This window comes from Apteryx rowi, unplaced genomic scaffold (assembly GCF_003343035.1).
Source record: "Apteryx rowi isolate R43461 unplaced genomic scaffold, aptRow1 scaffold_131, whole genome shotgun sequence".
Classification (NCBI taxonomy): Eukaryota; Metazoa; Chordata; class Aves; order Apterygiformes; family Apterygidae; genus Apteryx; species Apteryx rowi.
The window spans coordinates 375,029-399,291 of record NW_020447542.1 but is presented as its reverse complement, the minus strand read 5'-3'; the positions used below and the strand labels follow the sequence as shown (position 1 = coordinate 399,291).

The 24,263-nt window shown below is 39.6% G+C and overlaps 1 protein-coding gene across 1 annotated transcript in view; it reads right to left on the bottom strand.

Moving 5' to 3' along the window:
* Nucleotides 1–11,132: 11,132 nt before the first annotated feature.
* The window catches only part of LOC112961356 (interleukin-31 receptor subunit alpha-like), a 34,984-nt gene continuing 21,853 nt past the window's right edge, over nt 11,133–24,263 (bottom strand). The window contains exons 12-16 of the mRNA XM_026056440.1: nt 24,043–24,195; nt 22,151–22,294; nt 20,120–20,216; nt 17,085–17,148; nt 11,133–13,038 (exon numbers count right to left, since the gene is read on the bottom strand). Coding sequence (XP_025912225.1) covers nt 12,550–13,038; nt 17,085–17,148; nt 20,120–20,216; nt 22,151–22,294; nt 24,043–24,195 — 947 coding nt within the window. The 3' untranslated portion in view covers nt 11,133–12,549. The remainder of the gene's footprint in view (nt 13,039–17,084; nt 17,149–20,119; nt 20,217–22,150; nt 22,295–24,042; nt 24,196–24,263) is intronic.

Sequence of the window (24,263 nt, the reverse complement as noted above, 5' to 3'; positions counted from 1 at the left end):
AATCAGATTCCTTTTGATCATTTTCACCTGGAGTAATTTATAATTCTAGGGAATGTAGTAACTCAGTAGATCATAATAAAAGATAAAAATCCTATTTTGATTTAGGTACTTTTTGGTCTGATGTAAAACTCTATTCCAATAGTAGCTCAACAATTGGAGCATATTCCATAGCAATTGGAAAGAGCAGTATACCCCTTTTGAAGTGATCTTATTTCCTGGTCTCTGTGTCATCCCCTGCCTTTAAAAGAAAAACTTTTGCCTTTATGATCTTTATAGAGAGACCTGTATAGAGAACTATAAAGATCATAGAGGCAAAAATTATTCTTTTGGAGGCTAGATCAGTCTTTTAGCTAATAGTTCTCAAGAGCTTTATAAAACTATTCAAGCATCATTCCTCTCTCCTGCCTCCCACATGTGTAGGAAAGCACAATGGGTGTGTAACTGGCTAAACATGCTGGTTCTACTATTAATTCAAATCTTCTGATTTACAGGTATGCATGCCAGATGCAAAATGCATAGAATAAGTGGTCAAACATTTCTGGCTATAGTACTGTGATAATTTATACCATGTTAACTGTTGCTGATGCTTGATGTTTAGCTAATAGGAAGCCATGAACAATGTTCCTGGGGTTTTTTGGACAACAGTGCTCCCTATTCCTTTTTGTATTATAAGGAGGTTGATATTTTACCTAAAAGGTGGGACAAGATGTGAATGGTGTACTAAGAACTATGAATTGAAATAACTTTTGAGATGGAGTGGAAGTCCACATGTGTAGATCATGAAAGATTAATGGCTTTACTGGTTGAAGAGGACTGCACATGGGGAAGCAGGGTAATTGCAATGTGAAACAGAGGAACGAAAGTGATTTGTAATGAGGCCCTGCTGCTATAGGGAGTGTTTAGGCAGAATGCTGATATTGGGCTTACACCAAAGCTCAGCTTTACCACTGTGGTTTGATAACCCTGAACGTGGTATTCCAGTAAGCGGGTGGTCTCTTACTGTTGGATCTGTGGGCTATTGTTGACAGTACACCCTCTTCATCGCAATGCTTTGAATCCATAAACAGGAACCTTGCTTTTTTACTATGGTTCTATATATCACTTATTAAGGCTTTGGAAATTGCAGTCTGGGATTTGCTGTAATGATGCTTTGTTTTGGAAATGTTCTTTGCTGCTGCAAACATGTGTTGGTTATAAGAGAGGTCACCAAGAAAGGTCTGAGCTCTTTGAGGCTTATTGAGGGAATTACAGTGGAGAAACAGAAATGATGAAGCCAGAGTCAGTACTGAAACTTCAAAAAATAAAGGTGTGATAGCTAGTGTGAGAAGAGCATCATCTTCAAGAAGTTATAATATACTTCATTGAAGTATAAAATTCAGTGTTAGAGCATCCCCTTTTGAGCTATCACAGAAACTTTTCAGATATCATTTTGAAATATTGCATATTTAGACATATAGTGCCATAGAGACTTAGTTACAAGCCTACTACAAAAACCACCASTATTTTTACCTTGTCATTGCTATTTTTAGTACCCTGATGCAGCAGTAATCTGCTAAAATACACTGGTATGTGATATACCTATTTGTACATTAATAGGAGATATTCTGTGCAGGGGTTACAGGGCATTTTTAGTCAAGTCTGCAAAAGCTTAACTGCTGACTCTGAGGACATGCCACATACGTTACCCAGTGCCTTTCACTGATACTAGGGGATTGAGGCTGATACAGGGTGGAGGTTTGTATTTGATTGCATGCAGCCAAGTGACTGAAGAAATGTATTTATTTGAACTTTTTTGAGGGGAAGGGTAATTTAAAATGCTTGGGAAGTTGCTTTTGCTTATTCTAAATCAAGAGGAAATGAATTAAATGTAAACTACGTAGTCCTTAGTCTGTGACATCAATGAGAGTTGGGCCAGAGAACACAACACACAGGGACAGTAAGTTCTGATTCTACTTACGTAGCAGTGTGCAACCCTGGGCCTCACAGGCAGCACCGCTCGTTCCAGGTGCATGAGATATTGGGGCTATTGAAAGAACAGAGTAGGTAAATGTAGGAGGATAAGGAAAAATAAACACTATGTATCTTCCTTTCAGTTCCCAGTGCTCAGAGCAGCCCTTTACTGTGTCTGTCAATCAACATGTTCTCTTTTCCAAACCTTCCTTTCTGTTCCTTGAAACTTTCCAATAAGCAACCCCTATTTAAAAAAACCCTAACCTTAGGAAGATGCTGTCCATAGAAGTAGAAAAAATAGCATTCTCTGTTATGCCTGTAACTGTTCCCCAATGTAATTTCTTCATGTGCTAGGATCAGTGCACCTTTTCATCAGGTGCACTTTATCGGAGCAGGAACTGAGTCACTTATAGTATTTCAAACAAAATAAATGACTATTTGCTAATAAAACATTTGGAAACAAAAGGCTGGACTTGAAGATCACTGCAGTAGGGCAATTTCAAATACAAAAACATTCAAATAGGAGAAATATTCATGATTGACGAAATACAAGAGTAAGAAACATTTTTATAGCAAATGGTATCAAAGCAATTGTATAATAGGTTTATGAGTACACACAAAAACCTTCTTTGACTTGCAGACCCCTAAATCTTTCTAATGCAGATGTGGCCCATATATAATGTATTTAAGTATACTGATGTAGCTTGGCTTTTCTTCTTACCTTTTGTGAACTTCCAAGGGTCCTCTGACCAAGGTTGGATGGTCATTGAAATAGGGCAAATAGAAACACAGACACTGGTTTGTGTTTCAACAGTTTTGGAGCCAGGACTTTGGTGTTTACTCTCAGCATCCTCCAAAACTCTATTTTATTAGTGGAAATACACATATATTTTTTTTCAATAGGATCTTTGCTGGCATTCTTAATTTTCATTGAATCAATGTATTCTATATCAGCTTTATCTTAATCTTTCCACAAATGCTCTAAAGCATTGGAATTACATTTGTGTGCCCCAGACCAGCCTTAAAGTTAGGCCAGGCATAGTATTAAGCCAGTCCTAAAGTTAAGCCCAGCCTAAAGTTAAGCTAGATTTAAAGTTTAGTTAAGAGAGGCTTAAGGTTAGGTCCGCCTTAAGGTTAGGCGTGTGTCTATGCATATATGTGTGTGTGTGTATGTATATATATGTGTGTATATGTATGTATATTACCAACTTCAGCTTCTCAGACGTACTGCAGCCGATGGTTTAATGCTAGACTTAGTGCAGGTGTAGGTCATTCATATTCACTTCTGTAACTTATTGTTGTGTTACAATGTTCTTGCAGTATATGATTATAGAAAGGGCTAATATAAGACCTCTAATACTGCAAATACAAAGGTCATTGATTTACAAAGCTATTTACTCAAGACCCTCACTGTCATACTGTTTCCAAGAGGCTTCATCTGAAGCCAGGTCCAGGTCCAGCTTTTTTGTAAGAGAAATCCTACACCTTCTTTAAGTGCAAAATGGAGCCTTAGAGCAACCAAATCCTGCGGGTCTCCATTTGTCCCTACTAATTATGCTAAACTGGCTTAAAATAATTGCAGAAACACAGGTAGCCTTTCCAAAGAAGCAAGCATGTAACACGGTGGGAATGTAGCATGCAAAATCACTGTGGCCACGCTCATTTCAAAGCAGAGGGTAACAGGCCGGACTCATTTGGGTTCCCTAAATGGCACAGAGGTGCATAAAAATACCTGTTAATTCTGGCCTGGTCAGCTACCCCTGCTCGCTTGGCTTCCTGATCCCAGTGCCTGCATTGGCGCAGTTCGTGCTGAGTCACGAATCGTTCTGCTGCACTTCTTCATGCACTGGGGAGGGCCTCCAGGTGCTCCTTGGTGGCATGCCCCCAAAATGTGTCTAGTTGTTTGGCTTGCATTGTCCTCATTGAGATGTTTCTTTGTTGGATGATAACCCTATCTGTTTTGAGGTGGACTGTTTTGTACAGAACTGCTCATTACCCATTTCTCACATCGTGTAGCCCAGAAAACAGGTTAGCTCATTCACAGACACCCCCCCCCCCATCAGGATTGGGATGCAGAATATGGGGAAACTGCAGCATTTGTATTGTTCTTAAAAGGACTGTAAGACTCCCATATTCTCTGTGCTGTGGCATTACATTTGAATTATTTGAGTGCTACATCCTAGCTGCATGGTAATGATACCAAAAAAAAAAGGGGGGGGGAGGGGACATGACTAAAAGTGAAACCTAACACTTATAAATTTAAAATTACAACTATAGTTAATCCCCAAGTACAATAGGTTAGCTATTCATCCATGGTCGGAAAATACCAAAGCCAACAACAAATCAGACTTAGCTTTTGTTTTGGGGTTATTCCTGGGGTTTCCGCCACATGACTGAAATGTTGAATTCCTTTTCCTCCTGGCTGCACCAAGACTTTCAAGTGAGTCAGGGTTTCTAGTTAAGAAAGGCTCCATCTGACACGCTAATAATACCTCCAGTCAGCTTTACTACATCAAATTCTGTTCTAGGCAGTAGGATTTTTAATTAATTTCACTCTATATGGAGAGATGCATGAATTTTTCTGTCAGTGAATGTTTGTGGACATAGCAGACAACAGCATAATGGAGGCAGATGAGAGAGAGGGAGATAGAATGGAAAAAGTACGGAGGAAAAACAGGTTCTCTCTTCCAGAACTCTTCTTTACTGAATCTCAGGCTGGATATCAAAAACTCTGTTATGTTATTTCAGAAATGTTGGTCTTTGGGGAGAAAATCAGGACTATTTTAAGTGCATGCAATTCACAGCAAAATCAGCCCCCAACTGTTGATGGAACAGGAGGAGAGGACTCATCAGCATTGCTAACTGCAGTATCGGCTCTATAGAGTCTAAGCCTCACTTCTGCCATCTCTCTCTAATAGAAGGTGAAGTTTCATAAAAAGAAAATCGCTCTTTAACTTTAAAATTCCATCTTCCACTTCTAATATGGAGGGCTCTAGGTGATGAATGTCTGTATTGTTCATTTTTATTCACCTTTCTGTTTACTTCCAGATCAAGTGCTTTTTTTTTCATCTATGTCATTTGTACAGCTTCCTTAATTAGCTGTGCGAAAGATATCTGACTGATAGTCCTACTCACATATTTTGTAACACAAGAAAACTGTCTTTCATCAGGTACATGATCTATCTATCTTTAGTAAGATCATATAAATTTTATTTTAGTATATTTTTGCATACCGAATGCTTCTGATCAGTGTAAGACTCCTCTTTTCTCCATAGTATTGGGGGATTTACAAGTGTTGTACCAGAACAGAAATGCTTACATGGCAGTAATCTTAAGAAGTGATTATTTCTAAATGTCAAAGATAACAGTACTCACAATTTAGCAAACTGAAAGTCTGAGTTAGTGTTTGGACCAGAATCTGATTTGGGAGTGAGGGGGACAAAGTGGCRTATGTTGGCCTGGCCTTTGAGATTAGCTTTGAATTTATGATTTTCAGTTAAAAACCAAAGGCAATTCTCCATTAAGGCCAGATAACAGGCACAATCAAGTAAAAAAAAATCCAGTCATTCAAGCTGGTCTAACTTAAGATAGTAAACCCTCCAGATGTTTATTTATAATTGCTTTGTGACAATTGAAATAAGAGTCACTAATGATCTGCATTGCCCCAGTGTTCTAGTTTCAGGATCTCCCTTTCTTCGCAGAAGCCACGAAGCCCTGCCTCCCCTGGTAACCTGTGGAAGAGGCTGGATGCCGAGGTGCTGAGCCATCCTGCAATAGAAATGCTGCTATGAGATGTCTTTATCTGATTAAATGGACTGGCACTTGAAGCTGATGTTCTTGTACTTCTCTCGCCAGGGGAGGCCCATTCTGTTATGGTATTTATTTGAGATGACAGAGTCTGATCTTGGGCTATATCTGGCTGCTCATCATCTTCCAGTGAATGGAACTGGGGTTTGCACACTCACCTGAAATGAAACTCCTCAGCAAGGCTTCCTGGCCTTCAAACGTTCCTGGTAAAATGTAAACTTAGTGCTAGGATGTTGGGACTATTTCTGTGCTGCTAAATTACATATACCAGTGATATACCAGTGATGACAGATGGCATAGAATTGCTTGTATTCTTATTATCCTTTTACACCCTCCAAAAAGGGTGTCTGCATGCAAACTGCCTGATGGAAATAGTGTCTTTCTCCTGCTAACTTTCAGACTGCACCTGGAATTTGTTTGGAACAACAGTAGTTGGCTTGGACCAAAACCATGCCAGATTCATAGCACAGACAGTGGAGTTCTAGTGGCAGGGAGTGTTTTCAGGCACTGTTTCTAGCACAGCTGTAGTCTTATAAAACAACTCTTTGAGCTACTGGTGATTTGCTTCCTATTGCAGTTGGCTATGAAAATACTGTTTTTGATGGTCATTGTGTGTTCAGAAGCATGGAAGATTTCTGAACTCTTGTGGCTGCTCCTTCCTTTCTGGTACCTTTTCATGGATAGGGTGACCTATAACCAGTCTTGGATTTCTTCTCAAGGCTTTCCTTGAGTTCTAAAACTTAACATTATCTGCTCTATTTATTTATTTATTATTTTTATTATTTTTTTAGTTCTTTAATTAAACCCCTACTCTTCCAAAGTTGAGATCACTCTTCATCTTTTCAGTGTTTGGAGGGTTGTTTCTTTTCACATTGACAGAATCAGTCCTTCAGATGATTCTCAAGGTTGTTTGTGTCAATAACTGACAGCACCGGAGGAACAGCCATTTCCACAGTGTTTAGACAGTCATTACAACAAAGAGACGAAACATAAGCAAGAGTCCCCCATTCGTTCATGTGAATGAATCAAAAAATTGATACAAAAAAGTTGGAGAATGGGCTATTGGGTGGAAACTGTGTGGAACTTCCTCTCTTCTATTCAGGTGCTCTCCACCAGCGACACCAGGGGACCTCTGACGGATGCCTCCATTCTTGAAATTTCTGATCAGCCAGTTGGAGCTCAAGACATCCTTCTGTCAAGTACTATACCACTGCAGAGCCATTCAGAGGAGATGTGATACCAGGTAGAGCAGTCCTTGCTCAGGTAACTGCGAGTACATGGGTATTACCTGTAAATCATCCACTACAGTATGCACTTGTGGACTATCACCCAAAGATACTGCAAAGATGAGAAGTTCTGTGATCTGGAATGACAAAATATATCGGTGCATGGTGTGCAAATCCATGTGTGCCCTGCAATTTTCAACTTTACTGATTACAGGTGAGTAATCTCTTTCCTTTTGAGGACCTTCAACAAAAATCAGTTTTAACTAGAGACTGTGTTAGACCAATTTGGAAAGCAAAAAGTTAGCTACTAGCATTGTTGTGACTTGATGTACCATTGCAGATGGCTTTTATTATGAACACACAATTTCAAGTTTAAATATTCTAAATTTGTGGCAGCTGAATGAGTTACCCAATTCCTTATGCAGTTAGAAATCTTACCACTCATTTGCAGAAATTCTAGATAGTTTAATTTCTATAAAAATGCAATCATTTCAACTTTTTGATATATTAACATAAATGACTGGGGGACTTTCACTTACATTTTGTGTCTTTGGTGTAATGACTGTTTAAACATTGTGTCCTATTAAAAAAGAAAAAAAAAAAAAAGGACATACTGTTGGTACTCTGTGAACAATAAACCAAAAATAATACATTAATGTTGTTACACAGCAACATCAGCTCCACAGATTGAATACAAGCTGAAAGACTAAGGAAAAAAAGAAAAAAAAAGAGGCAAACTAAGAATGTATACGCTTCATTAAAATAATGCCATTACTATGTACCAGCACTTCCAACTTAGCCCCAACTTCCTTGTGATTGTTCTTTGGGATCATAGCAATGCTTCTTATTATGAGAGTAGTGAAGAGTGGAAAGAAACAGTCACGAAGGAATGATCCTTCAGAAATGTTATAGCTTCTAAGAATCCAAAGCAAAAAAAGCATGTCTTGCTTCATAATTCCCATATTCTCTCAGTCTCAGTGTCACTTATGCCCTCCCAAAGAATGCTCACAAATAAATTACATAGCTTTACAATCATTGTCATTAATACTCCTTTTTAAATTTTTGCTTTTTTTGTAAGGTGCATGTAAGAATTCTGGGGTCAATGATTCTCTGAAAATGATTTGCTGGAGAATTGTAATCAGTTTTCTGGCAGGTTTCATAATAGTCTGGCAATAAGGCCTAGAAATACGGGATTTCTGGCTATTTTAGCCTCTCAGTGCAGTGGCCCACCAAAGCCATGTGGGTACTGAACACACAGCCACATGTATCATTACCAGGATGGCATTACTGAAGGTATTTCAACCTTATGGGTCCTAACTCCAATGATTCCCAGTAGCCATTCACTTTAAATGCATGCTGGAATGGTTACTTAATTGCTGCTCACAAGAAAGGGGAAGGTTGCTGATATTTGTGTACCGCTACAAGCAAAGTTCAGCAACAGCAGCTGCTGTTTGGGAAAGGTCAACAAAGCTTTAGTGTCCCGCTATCTCTTTCCATATTAGTCATCTATCAAAAAAGGGCTGTAACCTGCAATTTTTCAGGCCAAGCAGTGTGTTTTTACTGTTCTCCAGCCTACCTAGGCTCCAGTGTCTCTTGTAAGGACTTGAACCTGTTCCACCACAAGATCCCTGGCCCGTGCTGACTACTGCTGGGCCTATGATTCCTCTGGGATTTTTCTGAGTCCTGCCTGTGTCTACCTCTTTGATAAATCCAGATTACTTCCTTGGTCAATCTCTTACTATAAAGTTTCCACCTTCACCAGGGGAAGGCTGTGTGCTAAGAAACACTGAAGGGGTCTCTGGAGGTGGAAGATGTGAATGACAGTTTCCAGCACAGTTTTGTTAGTCCGACTGGTGTTTCAGCTGTAGAAATAAAATAGATAGAGGGATAAGATTATTCTCCCTATAGGCATGAAGTGATTTGTCATAGTGGCTATTCTGTGTAAACAGTGTTCAGAAGTGATTGATGTAAGTAGTCCAGAGTTTTATTACCTTCTTCCACACTGAGCTCATCAACGCAGTACTAGAACACAGTTAATGTAATTCAGGCAATAGAAACATACTTCTTCAGAAAAACAGTACCATCACAATAGGGAAAAAAAGGTAAACCAAGAGCCTGTGACACAGAGCCAGAAGCTCTCACAAAAGCATCTTTTGTAAGTAGAGGGCTTAAAATAGGGGGGTTGTTATTTTACAACTTCTGTAACCATAACTAGCATTGGCTCAGATTGACAGGATCCCCATGCCCCCTGTAGTCTCTGCTTTTAGACACTGTGTTCTGTTCAAATGCTGTTGTAGTAGGAAGTGGCTTTTGAAGTTGTCAAAGTACCCCCCAACTCCTAGTATTTTAGGGGGGTTATAGATATTCTATTATATTATAATTTATAGATATTCTATCATTATTATTATTATATTTGATAGTTAATACAGATTGAAAAAAACTCTGGAGTATCGTGGTTACTGCAGTCTACTATATTTCTTGTACCTGAAACATTGCCTAGGTAATGCACTGTGGTCTGACCTTAAGTGTCAAAACCACCACCAGCAAAGTGTAGAAAAATATATTTTTCTTTGTGTATTAAATTAAAGTGTACAAGAACAACCTGACCTACTCAAGGTATGTACCAGAAAAATAGATATGTACTAGACTGGCTCTTTGCTGGTGCTAATGTGCTCGCTACCATAACTATATTCTTTTTGGTACCACAGCTGACTCATTCAGTAATGTGCCATGACTTGCATAACTTGGAATGCACAATTTTTTTTTTTTTTTTTTTTTAGGTTACCTACCTAACTTTTGAGTGTGTGTTATTAGATACACTTTAGAAATGGGTTTACTGAACAGAGTTGGTTCTTAGAAACATAAGGATGGAAGCACTCCTGTCCTAGCACAAGTTTTGCACACTTTGTCTAATCCTTTCTCTGGCATCATGCACTATGTTGCTGGCCACCAAGGTGATGGACCTTATCTGTGCTCTCCGCTCATCTTGACTATTTAAATGGTGATAAAGAGCCTGATATTGCCCTTTGTTATTCGAATAAAGGGCAAATTCACATATCTTTTGAGTTTACCAGTCTTACCTCATTCTTCATTGTTGTCCTATACCATGATCCTGGATGTTTATTTTTAAACCCTCCACTACTACTTGACAGGCCATATTAGAGCCTGAACATTAGTTTATTTTTTCTGTAAACATGAAATGCTAAAACACTGTAACCCTCCTGTATAATGCCCCATGCTCTACATCACTATGCTTATGTGCCTCCAGACCTGTAGGTAAGTATCTAAGTTTTTATAATGTCTAAATTCTTACTAATGCTAATAGTGCTCATCTTGAGCACCTTATGCTTACTAAGAAAATATATTCAAAATGCCTTGGCATTTATGGTCCTGAGCTTTTATATTTGTAATTTCACTCACAATGTGACACATAATACTGAAACTTAAGGACACTACTGAAACCACATGAACAGTGCTATATCACATAAATCACATATATCACATATATTAATAGAAGTACCCTTCTGCAGTCATTATACATATGTATATGCACACACTTCTTTTAAAATAAATTGCCCCTAATCTGAAGACCTAAGCACTATGTATCTCCTAATCTATGTCCCTGAGTAGATACGTTATTCCACCAAAGCCACCTTTTTAGTTTGATGAAACTGTTTAGCAAGCCTGCTGTTCTATTTCTCTCCACATAAAAGGTTCTTTCTTTGCTCTCAGAGGGTACATCATGATGGGCTAAATTCATCATTCATATGTAATCTCCATATCAGGATTTTGTATGTATCTTTCATTCTTCCAAATGTACCGTTTACAGTCATTATACAACTATTCAGTGTGGTATTGTTATAATAAGATATCAATAAAGAATTACATGTACTGTGAGCTTTACAACTGAAAGTGGAATATATTCATCCCTTATATTTGAGCCAAATATGTCCATGAATACTTTTAGTGAAATTCTCCTAGCTTGATGAATGGATTTTCTTGAGCAAGATGTCAGTCAATGATTACTGTCATGGAGGCAATACTGACTGGGTCAAAAGCCCAGAATGCCTTTTGAGTTTTACATAGGAAGGCCACTTCGTATATGCAAATGTTCACAAGCCATTAGTTTGATTCTACTTATTACCTTATACTTTCTACATCGTATAATAATATTTAGGTGCAGAGGTAAGAAAAAATGAATTTTTATGGCATAACAATGGTTTTTAAGTGCTGAGAAAGATCAGCGCAAAACCCACAATGAAATGTGGGTTGGCTCCTGCTCATCCTAACAGAGGCACAGGGTTAAAACCAGTGGACAAAACACTGAACCAATCAACCAGGGGATCTGCAGCTTATGTGAGCTCTTAGCAAGCATGGCTATTCTATAACTCGTACTGCCTAATGACCACTATGCATTGAAATATTTCTGTGAATGCTAATCAGCCTTCAATTTAATGAAAGAATTTTAAACATATCAGTCTAATGAGCATCAGGCTTTCTCTACAAAATAATTTTAATAAAATGCTTCATAAACTAGAGGAGACAATAATAAACTGGGTCTGCAAACTGCAAATAATGCCTACAGAGTTCATGGTGAGAACATGTTGTAAGTCACTGGAAAATCAGCTTAGACTCCTTGCATTGTGGAACTTCATAATAGCATTATATAGAGAGCATATTATGGAGATCCTTTTAGCCCCAATATTCCAATGACACCTCTGTGCCAGCTTTGGGGGGGGATGTCTAAGATGGACTATCTATTCAATTCTTGAAGTCTGTTCTACAGATTTCATTATCTCATCCAGTGTGAAATGGTATCTGCAATTACTCTCATTGAATGTGAATGGATTTCTATGTCCATATGGATACATGTAGGAAGAAATAGCCATAATTTAATGTAAGTGAAACTCCAGTAATAATAATGATAGTTATCATCTTTACTTACACAATACTTTTTATCCAACATAAAGTGCTTTATGTAGGTGGATAAGTATCATTTTGCCTGCTTAAATTCAGGGCTTCTCACTTTTCTGTTTGGTCAGCTTGGAAGAACTGGGGAGCTTCTTCAGAGTGGTAGACACCTAGAATTTTTACTAAAGAACTTAAGACATGAAAATAGGTCTTAGATATCTAAAACTGATCAGAGAACTCTTCTGATGACTTGAACAATATTGTGTTGAAATGGCTTCCTGACTGCCCTGGAACTAGAACTGAAGTCTCCTAAATGCAAGTACGGTAACTGAGTCAATTGGCCATGTTGAATTTATTACATTCTCTGCGAGTGATCAGATTAAAAGGAATTAGCAAGGAGATGTACCTTACTGGAAGATTTTTCATACACTTCCACACAAGTTTTGCTCATGTGAAGACTGTAGGAATTAGCACAGAGTATCTGTGGTGAAATAGCTAATCTAATTTTATAATTAATCTATTTCACCTAGGAAGCTTATTGAAGTAGAGAATTACCATTGTCACAAACTCACTATTGTATATAGTCCTAATGTCTCTATTCAAGTCTCAGAGGTTTTGGAACTTGCTTTATGGTACGGGAAAGTATGAAGATGCTTCAGTTCAAATTGATGTGTCCTCTTAAAGTTGGTCCAGATGGCATAAATACTACCTGGCTTTGTTTCAGGTAGTCTTGAGGAGCAAACAAAACTTGTTGCTCAGTTTTTGTTGACTTACTGCTTAGCTCCATTTCCAGATGGGGATGAGCAGCTCTTGCAGGCAGCTTCACTGTCAGACTCATCAGGGCTTTCTGGCTGAACTCCATGCTGGTGTAGTCACTCAGGAGTGGTACTGTAATGGAAATGACCCCTTCATTTTCACTTGTAACAGCTTTTTCAGGGATTTGTGCATGCCTTAGGCTTATGTCTATGTTATTCCTAAGTGTTTCTGACTGGCATGTGTCACACTTGCTGTTGTCTTCTACATCATCTGTAAAGAGCTCTAGGTTCAAAGGAGCCTTTGACTCATGCTCTATGACATGCAGGCTGGTGGTATCATTGTCTGTCAGGGCCTGAAGCAGTGATCTTGAAATGGGTTTCCAATTAGTCTGTAAGACAAAACAAGGAGAAAGCAAAATTTCAGTATCAAAATTTGCATATCAAATCATATCAAAGTGCAACTGGCAATTTACGGAAATAAATGACAGAAGAATAAAGCTAGGAGACAGGCAGCCTGGTCTTGCCTATATAATAAGGCTAACTAATGCATTTTATCTTATCTCCATTGGTTTTAGGAATATGAATGGAAATGCTTATTAAGAGGATTTCTCCCCTCCTTTAGTATTTAAGTAAAGTTTTTCTTGCTTTTCTGTGTGCTAGAAAGAAAATGTAGCACTGGTAAAATGTAGGTTTTAGGATATGCTGTTCTGAGACCCACAGCTTTCAAAAAGCATAACCCATACATTAATTGAAAAGTGCAGTGGTTTGAATTGAATGACAGACAAACTAGCTTTTGATATCAGCCTCTACCTACAGTTTGTWATTCACCTTAATGCCATGTTGTGATTTGAGTATATATTGGGTTACAAGTTTTTGAAAATTCTGGATGATTAAATGGAGAACAGTTTGTAATGCCAAGCATCCTCCTTTTCTGCTTAGGTTGTTTTGCTGGGTCTTCCCTCTTTCTCCATAATATATTTTACATTAAGGCCAGGACGGTATGTTCTCTGATATATTTATTAGCCTCCTCCTTCTTTTTCTCCTCAGTTGCTCTAAATTTCTTTAAAGTGTTATGGTCCTTATGTGAGAAATAAATAAGGATAAGCTGTGTTTCCTTTCCTTTCTTCCCACAATTTCTGTTCTGAATTGGAGAATGAATGGACTCTTCTCTGAAATCTCAGCAACCCTACATAAAATATCAATATTTTTCTAACTAGCACTTGTAATGGGATAAGCAGACACCTGTTCATGGTCAGCATTTCCCTTGCTTTGAATAAAGACTTGTATGGTATTTGCCTCCGTTATCATGTTTATTATGAACAGCAGCCCAAACTCTACACCTAACATATATGTAAAATAAGCTCCCTGTGAAATTCTATCTGAAAGAGGGACTAATGTGTGAAGAAGAAGCATTGGCTGTAGATTTTCCACCTCCCAGGACCAACCTGTGCTGAAGAAGTAGGACAAGGGCTATGCGTGCCTGCAATAGCCTGATTACAATACCAAAGCACACTGTGTGCTGGCCTTTGCATGCGCACATGCAGGCATACTGGTATCTTCTTGACTCTTGATGTCTTAGGCTATTTCCTCAAACTAAGATCAAGGTCCCATACCATCCACTCTTACTCTTCAGTTGCAGCCCAGCACTGTGCCCTCACTTTGTCTGCAGTCTCACCAAGACAAGATTCTGCTCCATCCCCTTCTTCCCTGTTCACATCAGCTGACTGGCAGTGCCTGCAAAGAGCTGCTTACTGTTCAGCTCATGGTGAAAACCTCTAAGTCGTTATTGTGTTGAACCAATTGCTTTTTGTGCAGGTGATTAACTATATTAACCTCACCAGGATATTCTCATACTGTAACCTGGGTAAGTACCTTTCAACAAGCACTCACTATTTGCCTTGGCATGCCATTTGCAAGTTTACAGGTGTCAGAGTTTGGTAGTTCTTGCATTAAAGCAAAGTCCTGCTTAGCTCACTTCTGTGAATTTACTGCAGGCTTACTGACTGCAGTAGATATACATGTAGAAGTGAAGACATTGCAACTCCCGGTGACTAGAAAATACTGTTCCTACATCACTGAATATAAAAAATAAATAAGGGCAGATTTCAGATTTTTTTGGTATACAAGGAATGTTTGATGAATGGAAAAACAAATGCAAGTGATTTAAAAAAAAAAAAGGTTTTCTATACCATGTACAGTCTGGGAGAGCCATCGTTACAAGGTACATATCACTGAATTTAACAAGACTTGGATCAGTACCTGCCATATAGATGGTTGTTACTTAAAACCAATTTTCCTTGATTTCTGAAATCCCATTGCTTCATGGAATAAACTGTTCCCTCTTGAAGTGAGGTTAGGCCCGTAACTATTCCCTACAAGAAGTCTGATACCCTTCTTTGAAGAATCTTGTCCAAGCATGAAGGACAGGACGCTGATGGGGTGACTGGCTGGCTGTGTTAGTCACCATAGTTCATTTTGCTGATCTGTCTGCTGTCTGAATTGAGAGCGATCTCAGTTCCCCCTGGTGCTCTGTACAATGGGATTTGTATTATGGCCTTACATTGCAGTATCAGGTGTTCTGTCTGCATTTAAAGTACAAATTCTCTTGCTACCAGTCTGGAATGTGTGTTTGTTCCTATCAAGATTTCATACATTGTGAGAAGGATCATTCCTGAAACAATCTGCAAATGTATATATATATATATACATACACACGCACACACACACACACAACGGTAAAATTTCCTAATTGCTTCCCATTTAACAGTTTTATAGTGCTCATTGGGTATGCCTTTCTCCACATTTCATGAATTGTTGCTAATGTCAGCTTACTTTAGGAAAATCTCTGGTAACTGCTTTATTCTGTTGTCTACTCAGAGCTCTTTCTGCTTTCCCAAAAGACCTTCTCTGATATCTGTTATTTCTATTTCTGCCACATTATCAACCCAATAATATTCCTCTAGTGGACTGGGCTAATACAGGTTTCATTTACTTTTATAGCTGCTCTGCCTCTGCAGGAACAGTTAAATGGATTTTTAAATAAATGCATTTTTCTTTTAAAGTATTTATGGCATTCTAGTCCGTAAAACCTCTTTGTTCTTTCTGTCAGATGCAGCCTCAGTGTATTTCATTTGCACTTCTTCACAATGGCAAATTATTCTTTGGAGGGCATGCCTAATATGACATTAGGGTATTTAGACTGGTTGTTCTTACTTCTTTCTTGCTGACCTTCTCCTGTCCTTCTATCCAACTTGCTAACTCCTCATCCCCCCAACCTTATCACATTAAAAAAATCCTTCAGGTCTTGCTCTTTGTTTAAGGAAGCAGCYCTCTAACTGCTAAATATACTAGGTGGTTTTTTTGCCTTTGAGGAAGTCTCGTTTTGAACAAGTATTGAATTTTTAGATCTCCCACTTTCTAAATGCATTCAGAAGAACCAAGAGAATTAAGAGRAGTTGTTTTTACTGGAGTGGCCAATGAAAAACAGCTGAATCTGAGAACTGTGAATTGAAAGTTGCCCAGTGCTCATAAACAGATCAAGTTCTTTAAAAGAATAAAATAGTAGAACTACAGCCATCTAATAGTGTCACTTCTGAAACTCTGAACTTGTACATCTGCCCACCTGATCCTCCTTTGTTCTGTGACATTTTCTGGCTTTTGCAGAATGACTCCCTGAGCCTACACGTGAGCTCACAACCTCTTTAGATAAAGTAGCTACATTTAGGTTCAAGAGGCAAGACAAGGGAAAGGGAAGGCCTGCCTGTCAGGGTTGTCTTAAACTTTCTTGCTACTGATTTTATTCTGGTGTTTTCTGTCTTAGATCTTGGACAGTGTCTTGTTGTAGAGACCTTCCAGCTTCTGGCCTGATCTTTGATCATGCTCTTGCCTTTTCCTATGGGAATATTTGGCTTTGAACTCCCCAGTCCCTGACTTCAGCTTAGCTTGACAGTGGTATATACTTCCTGTCATCATCCTAATGCCTGGGAACAAGGAAGTGACAAATTTGTATCTCTCCAGCAGTCTCCTTCCAGCAGCTAAGTTTCAGGCACTACTTCAGGCCTGAAATACAGGTATCCTTATCACAAGCTATGGGTAGAGCAAGGCTTGAACGTGCTACTGAACTTTGGTACTTCTTCACTAGTAGATGCCTTTTCAGACAGCTACCAGCTGAAAAACGAGAGCCCCTGGATTGCTCTTGAAGCATGCAGAGATCTTGAGGGGTGAGGAATGGATTTTGGAAAAATACCACATATATTATCTTGTTTTTGACACTTTTGTGGCATTAGACCATGATGTATTACTCACAAGTTACAGGTTACTTTTGAGTAACTTGTGCTCTAGAGCTCTCAGAAAAGAATAATAACTAGTGTTACTGATTAATCACTAAGAAAAAGCTTCCTTGTATGTTTTTTCATACCATTGGAACAGTACTTGCCATATCTTGGATTGCAGTGCTGTTTCTTGGATTCGGTACACTAGGCCAGCACCATTCCTTCAACCTGTAAAGAAATACTCCAAGTTTATTTTCAGGTTAAATGACTGATATTTCCGATGCATTTATATTAACTGCCATTCATATACAAATTTTATTTACAGTCTGAATTTGTCCCTTACCAGGATCTATTACAATATTTTACTATTTCATCTGATCCTGATCTAAACATGCCTTTACTGAAAGCTCACACAAGCTGCCTCTGAAATAGCTATAGATGAAGGGGCAATTCATTCCAGCTTGCTACAAAACCCAAATCCACCGTGTTTGTTTCAGAGCTCAGGCCGTATTTCTGCCTTGGCACTCAAACCCCCCAGCGCCTGAATGAAGACGAGACTGGGGGGTTTCAGAGGCAGAATGGAGTTCATGGACGGAGCGGTTCAGGCTGGTTTTAGCTGCCTGCCTGTCGACAGCCATCTCATCCAGGTCATTTCTTTCGAGCTCCTTTCTTGAGTTCAGGAGCTCAGAGATAAGAAAACCTGAAATAACCGCCAAGCTCTCCAGTGTCCCCGGGGGCAGTGCTGCCCACGTGGGCATGTGGACGAGGCCCCGGGCCCCGCCAGGCCGGGGCGCTGCAGGSGCCGGGCGGGAAGGCCGAGGCGCACCGCGGCCGCAGCGAGGGGCGACACGGACGCTCGTCCCGCAGGCGGGCTGGCCCGTGGGGCCGAGGTCGGCCGCTGGAGGGCTGTGCCTGCATCCCAGCTGTGTGTGTGTGTGGGGGGGCTGCTCTGTACCCCTCGCCAGGCGTGGGGCAGGGGCAGCCTGCAAAGGGGCGTGTGTGGCCGCCGGAGAGGGGAGCCAGCCTGGAGCAGAGAGGGCAGTGGGCACCTCCGCGGGCCGGGCCATGCCCCAGGGGCAGCCCCACGCCGGCAGGCCTCCGGCGAGCCCCGGGCTGGGGCAGCCCCATGCTGGCAGGCCTCCGGCGAGCCCCGGGCTGGGGCAGGCCGCAGGCGAGCCACGAGCTGGGCCAAGCTCCCTGAGGCACCTTCCAGACCGAACTTGAGGTGAGGGGTAAACGGGACAAAAGGCAGACCTGGGCTTGGGAAGAGTAAATCTTTGTTACAGTCTCTGTATAAATCTCAGACTACTTTTCATTTTGTGCTTCTTTCCTCCCTGCCCGCCCCGCCCTCTGCTGATTTCCTAGCGTCGCGCTCCTTGGCTCTTTCCCAGAGGCCAGGCCGCCGCCGCCCAGTGCCCATAGCTCCCCTCGTGCTGGGCTCCCAGTGCCGGCTCTTGCCTCCCCCATGCTACCAGACGCTGGCTGTTATTCCCCTGTAGAGGGGAAGCAGTGGGAGTGGTATACGAATTTCAAGAGACTTTTCTCTTGGGCTGACTCTGATCCCATTGACATCAATCAGCAATGACCATTAGTCACCATCTTCTGTGGGAGTGGAGGAGGACCAGCTCTGAGCACTCCTGAGCTGATCATCTCTATCAGAAGCGGCTGCTGGAGCAGCAGCGTGTGACCTTTGAGTAATGATTCACTTCACAGAAAAAACAGCTGTGAGGTACTACGAGGTTATCTAGTACATCACTGCCTCAGTGTCGACTTCAGCATTGTCTGGTCTTCGAGTCAAATCCAGACTTCATTACATGTGAAATACTTTGTCTCTGTTTAGGTTGTGGTTTGAGGTGAAGCCTGAGGCTATAAAATTGTCTGATCTCTGCTGATCCTGTGAAGATGGGTGTTTATCTGGCCCGGTGAGTCCCTTTTTACAAATCTAACCAAAACGATTAAGAAGAGGGGTCCCTTGGGACCCTTTCTCTCAGTTACAGACATTCARTGCTACTACAATTCATTGTCATTTTGTAATGCTACACTGGGCTTTTGGTTGCTGTTTTTTTTCTAGTTATCTGAGAGTTCTTTCCTAGTGAGCTAGGCTAAGCATGATCTTATCTTTAACAAAATAAAGTCCTTTCTGAGGCAAAACTTTTGTGTAGGTTTCAGACACTCTCATCAGAGGAAAAAAAAAAAAGTGTGACGTTCTTTAGAAAGGCCAGATCAGACATGGAACAACTTAAAGTAAAAAAAAACTGAAAAAAGAAAGTGAATAGCAGGCTTGCGTGAAGTGATGTCTTCTGTTTCTCAACAGCAAAGGCAGGAGTTTAGCCTGATGCATAAACTAAAATAAGTTATGTTATGCATTACGGCTTTCAAGCCAGTTTGTACAGTCTGTTGCTCTACCCTTTAGCAGCTGCCCTTTTAATATCTGAGGTAGGTGCTTTTTAAAAGGAGAAAAAGGAAGGTGATATTCTAGGATATCACACTAATAATATGACCGGCTGCATGCAACTGGACTGGTTGTATCTGGAAATAAGTAATCTGTTACTTTTCAGGCCATTTTTCTTTCAGTGTTGGTATGTGCCCCCAATATTTGTACCTCAGATTAATTTGGGGGGGGCGGGTGTACTTTATCACTACAAAGAATAATTTTTCCCCAAATAAGAGGACCTCTTTCCCTCATCCCTATCTTGTAGGCATCCTTGTTATTYTCTCTTCTTCTTACCCATCCATCCCTCACTCCTTCTCATCTCTACAGATGCTCCCTACATACCTACTATGTGCTTAAATGGCAATGTCAATCTGTGTAAGCTGCTGGAAGCTGTTGTTGTATTTCAATTATAAGAGACATGATCATCACTTGGGAATGAAAGACCAATATAATCAAGTGTACGCTTATTCTGAATATAACCTATTTTTGATTCTGAGAAATGGTCCATGTTCATCCTAATGGTGTTTGAGACAGGAGGTACTCAGATAACTATCAAAAGTAAAAGATTATGGTTTTTGTCAAAGTATTTTAATCAGCTTGTTACTGGTTTCTAAACGCTCTCACTGTATAAATGAGTAGGGTGGCCTTTTTGTCTTGTGCTTTTGAATTGAATTGCTTTTAATGACAAAAAAGACCCAGTGCTATGAAATTCAGGGTTAAGTAAAATGGAAGTGCAGCTAACAAGTTCACTCAATATTCCCTTACCTTTTAAGCACCAGAGAACAAGTGAGAGGTGCAAAAACCAGAATGAGCATCATGCTGAAGCAAAGGCCAGTCACAAAACCTTCAAATTCCCCTTTATCTGATGGGAAACAAAGAGGGAGATGGAATCAGACTTATGGTACCAAGTATGGAGAGGCACTATTGCCTTCATTAGAGAAGCATTTCAAACAGAATTCAAAGTCAAACTTCATATATGTTCTGGGATTCCTGTAAGTGAAATCTAGTTCAAACAAGGTTTGGGATTTGGGGAGACTGTGAGGTTTTTAGGTTTGTTTTGTTTTTTTTAAGATGTCTGGGTACATGCTGATTTTTAAATTCACCACCCAAAGAAAAACACTACATAATAGAAGGCAGAAGTATACCTCCTCCCCATGCAAGCTCTATCTTGTTTAATGGGTCAGGACCCTGCTGCAGGTCTGGCTTTATAAGAAACTATTCTATAGGAAGTGGCTTTTAAACAGTTTCAGATTTTAGTTGTGGCTTTTTTTTTTTTTTTTTTTTTAAATAACCCACCTGGTCCTGGTAACAGTAATGTAGATTGTGTATTTAGTAGGTGATATGCCTGCTTCACCTGCTTGGAACATTAAGATAATCTTATTCACAGTCAGCAATATGTCAGCCCTTGCCATGCACCTGTATTGCCTACCATTGCTTACGTTAGTACTTGCTAGAGATCCTTCTTTTCTGTCTTGACAGGAGACAAAGTACTTAAAAAAAAAAAAAAAAAAAAAAGCAGGCAGCAAGACTAGTATTGCTAACACAGGAACTGAAGCATCTGTGATGAAGGATGGATCGGTCAGAGTTGAGGTGTTCTCTACAGATAGTTAAATCAAAAATTTAAAAATAGCATCAGGAAAATGTGGTCAGTTCATAATCGTTTTGCTGATACTGACAAACCATACTTGTGAAAAGGCTCATTGCTTTTTCTTTTCCTACCCACCCTCCAACAAAAAGTACTTAGTTTTGCTTTAAAAGATATTTGAAAAGGTGCTAACTGCTTTGGTGCTGAAAAAGGGATTTATGAAAAAAAGAAGCCTGAGATTCTTTTAATGGATTTAAAGTAACCTTTGAAATATTGGGGAGGCAAGAATAGTACATGTAATCTTTAAATTCAGTATAATTACTTGAATTAAACAAACAAACAAAAAGTTAAATTAACTCTGAGTTCTTGTTATTTTCCACAAAAACAGAATCTTATCTGAACATAGATTCAATAGGGTGGGTGGAATAGAAGTCTGGCAGATAAGCTCTGGTGAAAGCCTTTTGATTTCTTGTGTTCTTTGTCAGCAGAAAGGATTTTCATGGTAAACTTGATTTAAGTTGATTTCAAGGGAAAATTTTAATTTCTTTCCTCTTTCTTTCTGCTTCATGCCTTTGACCCATTGTATAAACACAAACAAGAGGTATAAACACAAAAAGCTATACTGGGGAGAAATCATTTGCATACTTCTGTCTCTCTGAATATCACAGGTTACTTTTCCTGTGGCTGTTATTGTCTCAGCCTGTGCGTGGGTTTTTTTTTAAGGACGCTTCACTTGAGTTATGGTTAATGGCTTAGGTGGCTAACTGGAAAGCAGTTCTAGATGATTGCTCAGGGTTTTGTGAAGCACAAAGACCACTGAACTTAACCAGTCACAGACAGAATTTAAACTGCTGCAATCTGTGGTTGGAGCCAGCAATAAAGAAAGATCTGTGAATATAGTTAGCACAACAAGGTTGCACTAACTGAAAAATCACCAAAAAGGTTTCGGTGATAAGGAACCTTAGCTAAATCTTCTCTGCATGTTAGGCAGTGATCTATAGACACAGTTGTTCCGTGACATGTAGCTTATCTGTATCAAAGGAAGGATTTTGTGTGTTTGCTATCAGTAAACTAAGCACTGAATAATAGATCTTGTGTGTGAGCCCTCCCTGAAAAGCAGGGGAAAGGGAGAGCAGAGAATAATGCTACAGGCAGTGCATAAAGCCAAGACTGATGCCAGGCAGCACAGTTGCACAAAGCTTCCACAATACCATATTTTGGAGTCTTGAAAGGTTGTGAAAGAGTCTGAGGTCCTTCTCCAGCATTGGTGAATCCTGAAATCTGCACACGGTAGATAGTCTTTTCCTTAAGTCCAGTCAGATGGTAACTCGTGGTAGAAGAATTGACAGTAACGGCTGAAACRCAAGAAGGGTTAGGGGATAAGAATATTAGATGAATTCTGGTGTCTGAGTTTATGAATATAGATCTCTAAGGGGAAGTAGCAAAATTTTATTTCTTGAAAAATGGTTTTTTTCTTTAAAAAGCTTTACTTGGGTAAAGCTGTGGTCAAATCAAAAAAGAGTCTACTGCTGTGTTAGACTCAGTCTAACTGATAATGTGTTTGAACCCAGAAGTAAAAACCATGAGCTTCTCACACACCAAGGATGTTTCAGTGGTGACTGCAATAGGCTAGGCACACTACATGACAGGAAATACATGTAACATGCTGAACAGTGTGTTTCATGAATATCCCTGGCTGTAATAGCTGAAATAAAGACTTGCTTTCACAGCAGTAGTAGAATGAATGTTCATGTTAGTCCTGTGTTTGACCCTGGAATTAGCAAAGGGTTTGAAATGCCTGTAAATAATCACTGAATAATATTTGCAAGAGTAGACCCTACGACATGCTTTACCCTCACAACAGCAATTAGTATTTACTCGCTTTGCTTAATACCAGTGCAATTACTTAGAGCACTCTCTACAGAAAATAGGCTATGTATTCTGTTTCACCTGCTCTGTAGACCTTTTTTGTTCAACTTTTTTTTTTTTTTCCTGATGATGCAGTGAGTTTTCCTCTGGCAAGAATAATGCAACCAGCAATTCTGACATGACAGAAATTATTTTTCAAGCTTGCCATTAAGAATATCTCTATAGAAGGAGAAATGGTGCTGTAGCCTGTAGGCTTCCTTCCTCCAAGTTCTTAGTAAAACTTAAAATTATTCTTCCTGCCTGGAGAACATGGCAATCAGCTGTTGTGCCACTGTTGTACTGACTGATTAGGGGAGAGTTAAATAATAAAGCTCAGTCCTGGGCACTACACTTCTGTCTCCTCTTGAGATATCTGATAGGTCCCTGTAGTGGAATAGAGTCCCCTGAAGACAATGCTAACTTCAGGGGAGCCAGGGCTTCATTCCTGAAGCTTTTGTTACTTTTCTTGGCCCTTTAAAAGTATGTGCTGACATGAATCATAGAACCCTTGTTACTCTCCTTTGTGGGGTCTTAGGTACTATTTGTTATCCATATGTCTTTAATTTTATATAAATGTCAATCTGTGCAAAGTTAATGCATTATTTTTCATGACAAGAGGACTTTCCACAGCAGAACAGAAGGAAAATGTTTATCCAAAGAGATGACTTTTTTGCAAACCTAAGTAGTTTGAGATCATAACTGTTCATTTTATAATGTAAAAGTTTAATCCTTAGTAGCTAAACACAAAAACTATCAATTTAAGATAATTTTGCTAAAAATGAAATTAATAACTGTCTTTCAAAACAGGTAGAAAATACATACTTATTTGCTGCTTGTTGGGTCAATAAAAGAAATGCATAATTTTTGAAGTTCTGTAGTAATGCTCAGAGTCAAGCTTGCCTAAGTTACAATGAATTATAAAAGTATTGTGACTGAAATCATAATACCTCAGAAATACCAAAGGCATGTATCTTCCTTTCACTGTTACTAGAAAATTCTACTGTAATCTTAGAATCATAGATTGTAAGGAAATTTTTTCTCATCACTGTTTAATTTGAGATGGTCCTATAAATTCCCACAGAAATCAAAGCAATTCAACTGTGTGCTGTGAAAGCGCTTAATAACTCTGTATGAAACTTTTCTGTCACGGCACTGAGACTGAGCTGCCGCGTTGTTCTGAGTGATGGTGACTTACCCAGAGATTTTGTTCTTGCTGAATCTATGTATCTTATTTTGTATCCCCGGAGAAAGCCCAAACAGTCTTCGGCAGCTATTTCAGTCCACCTCACAAGTGCAGTATGCTTTGTGATATTCAGAATTGTCACATTAGTGGGTCCTATTCTAGGAACTTAAAAACCAGATGATAATGTAAGTTCTACATTAATACAAGGTTGAAACCTAGCTGCTATCTGGAGA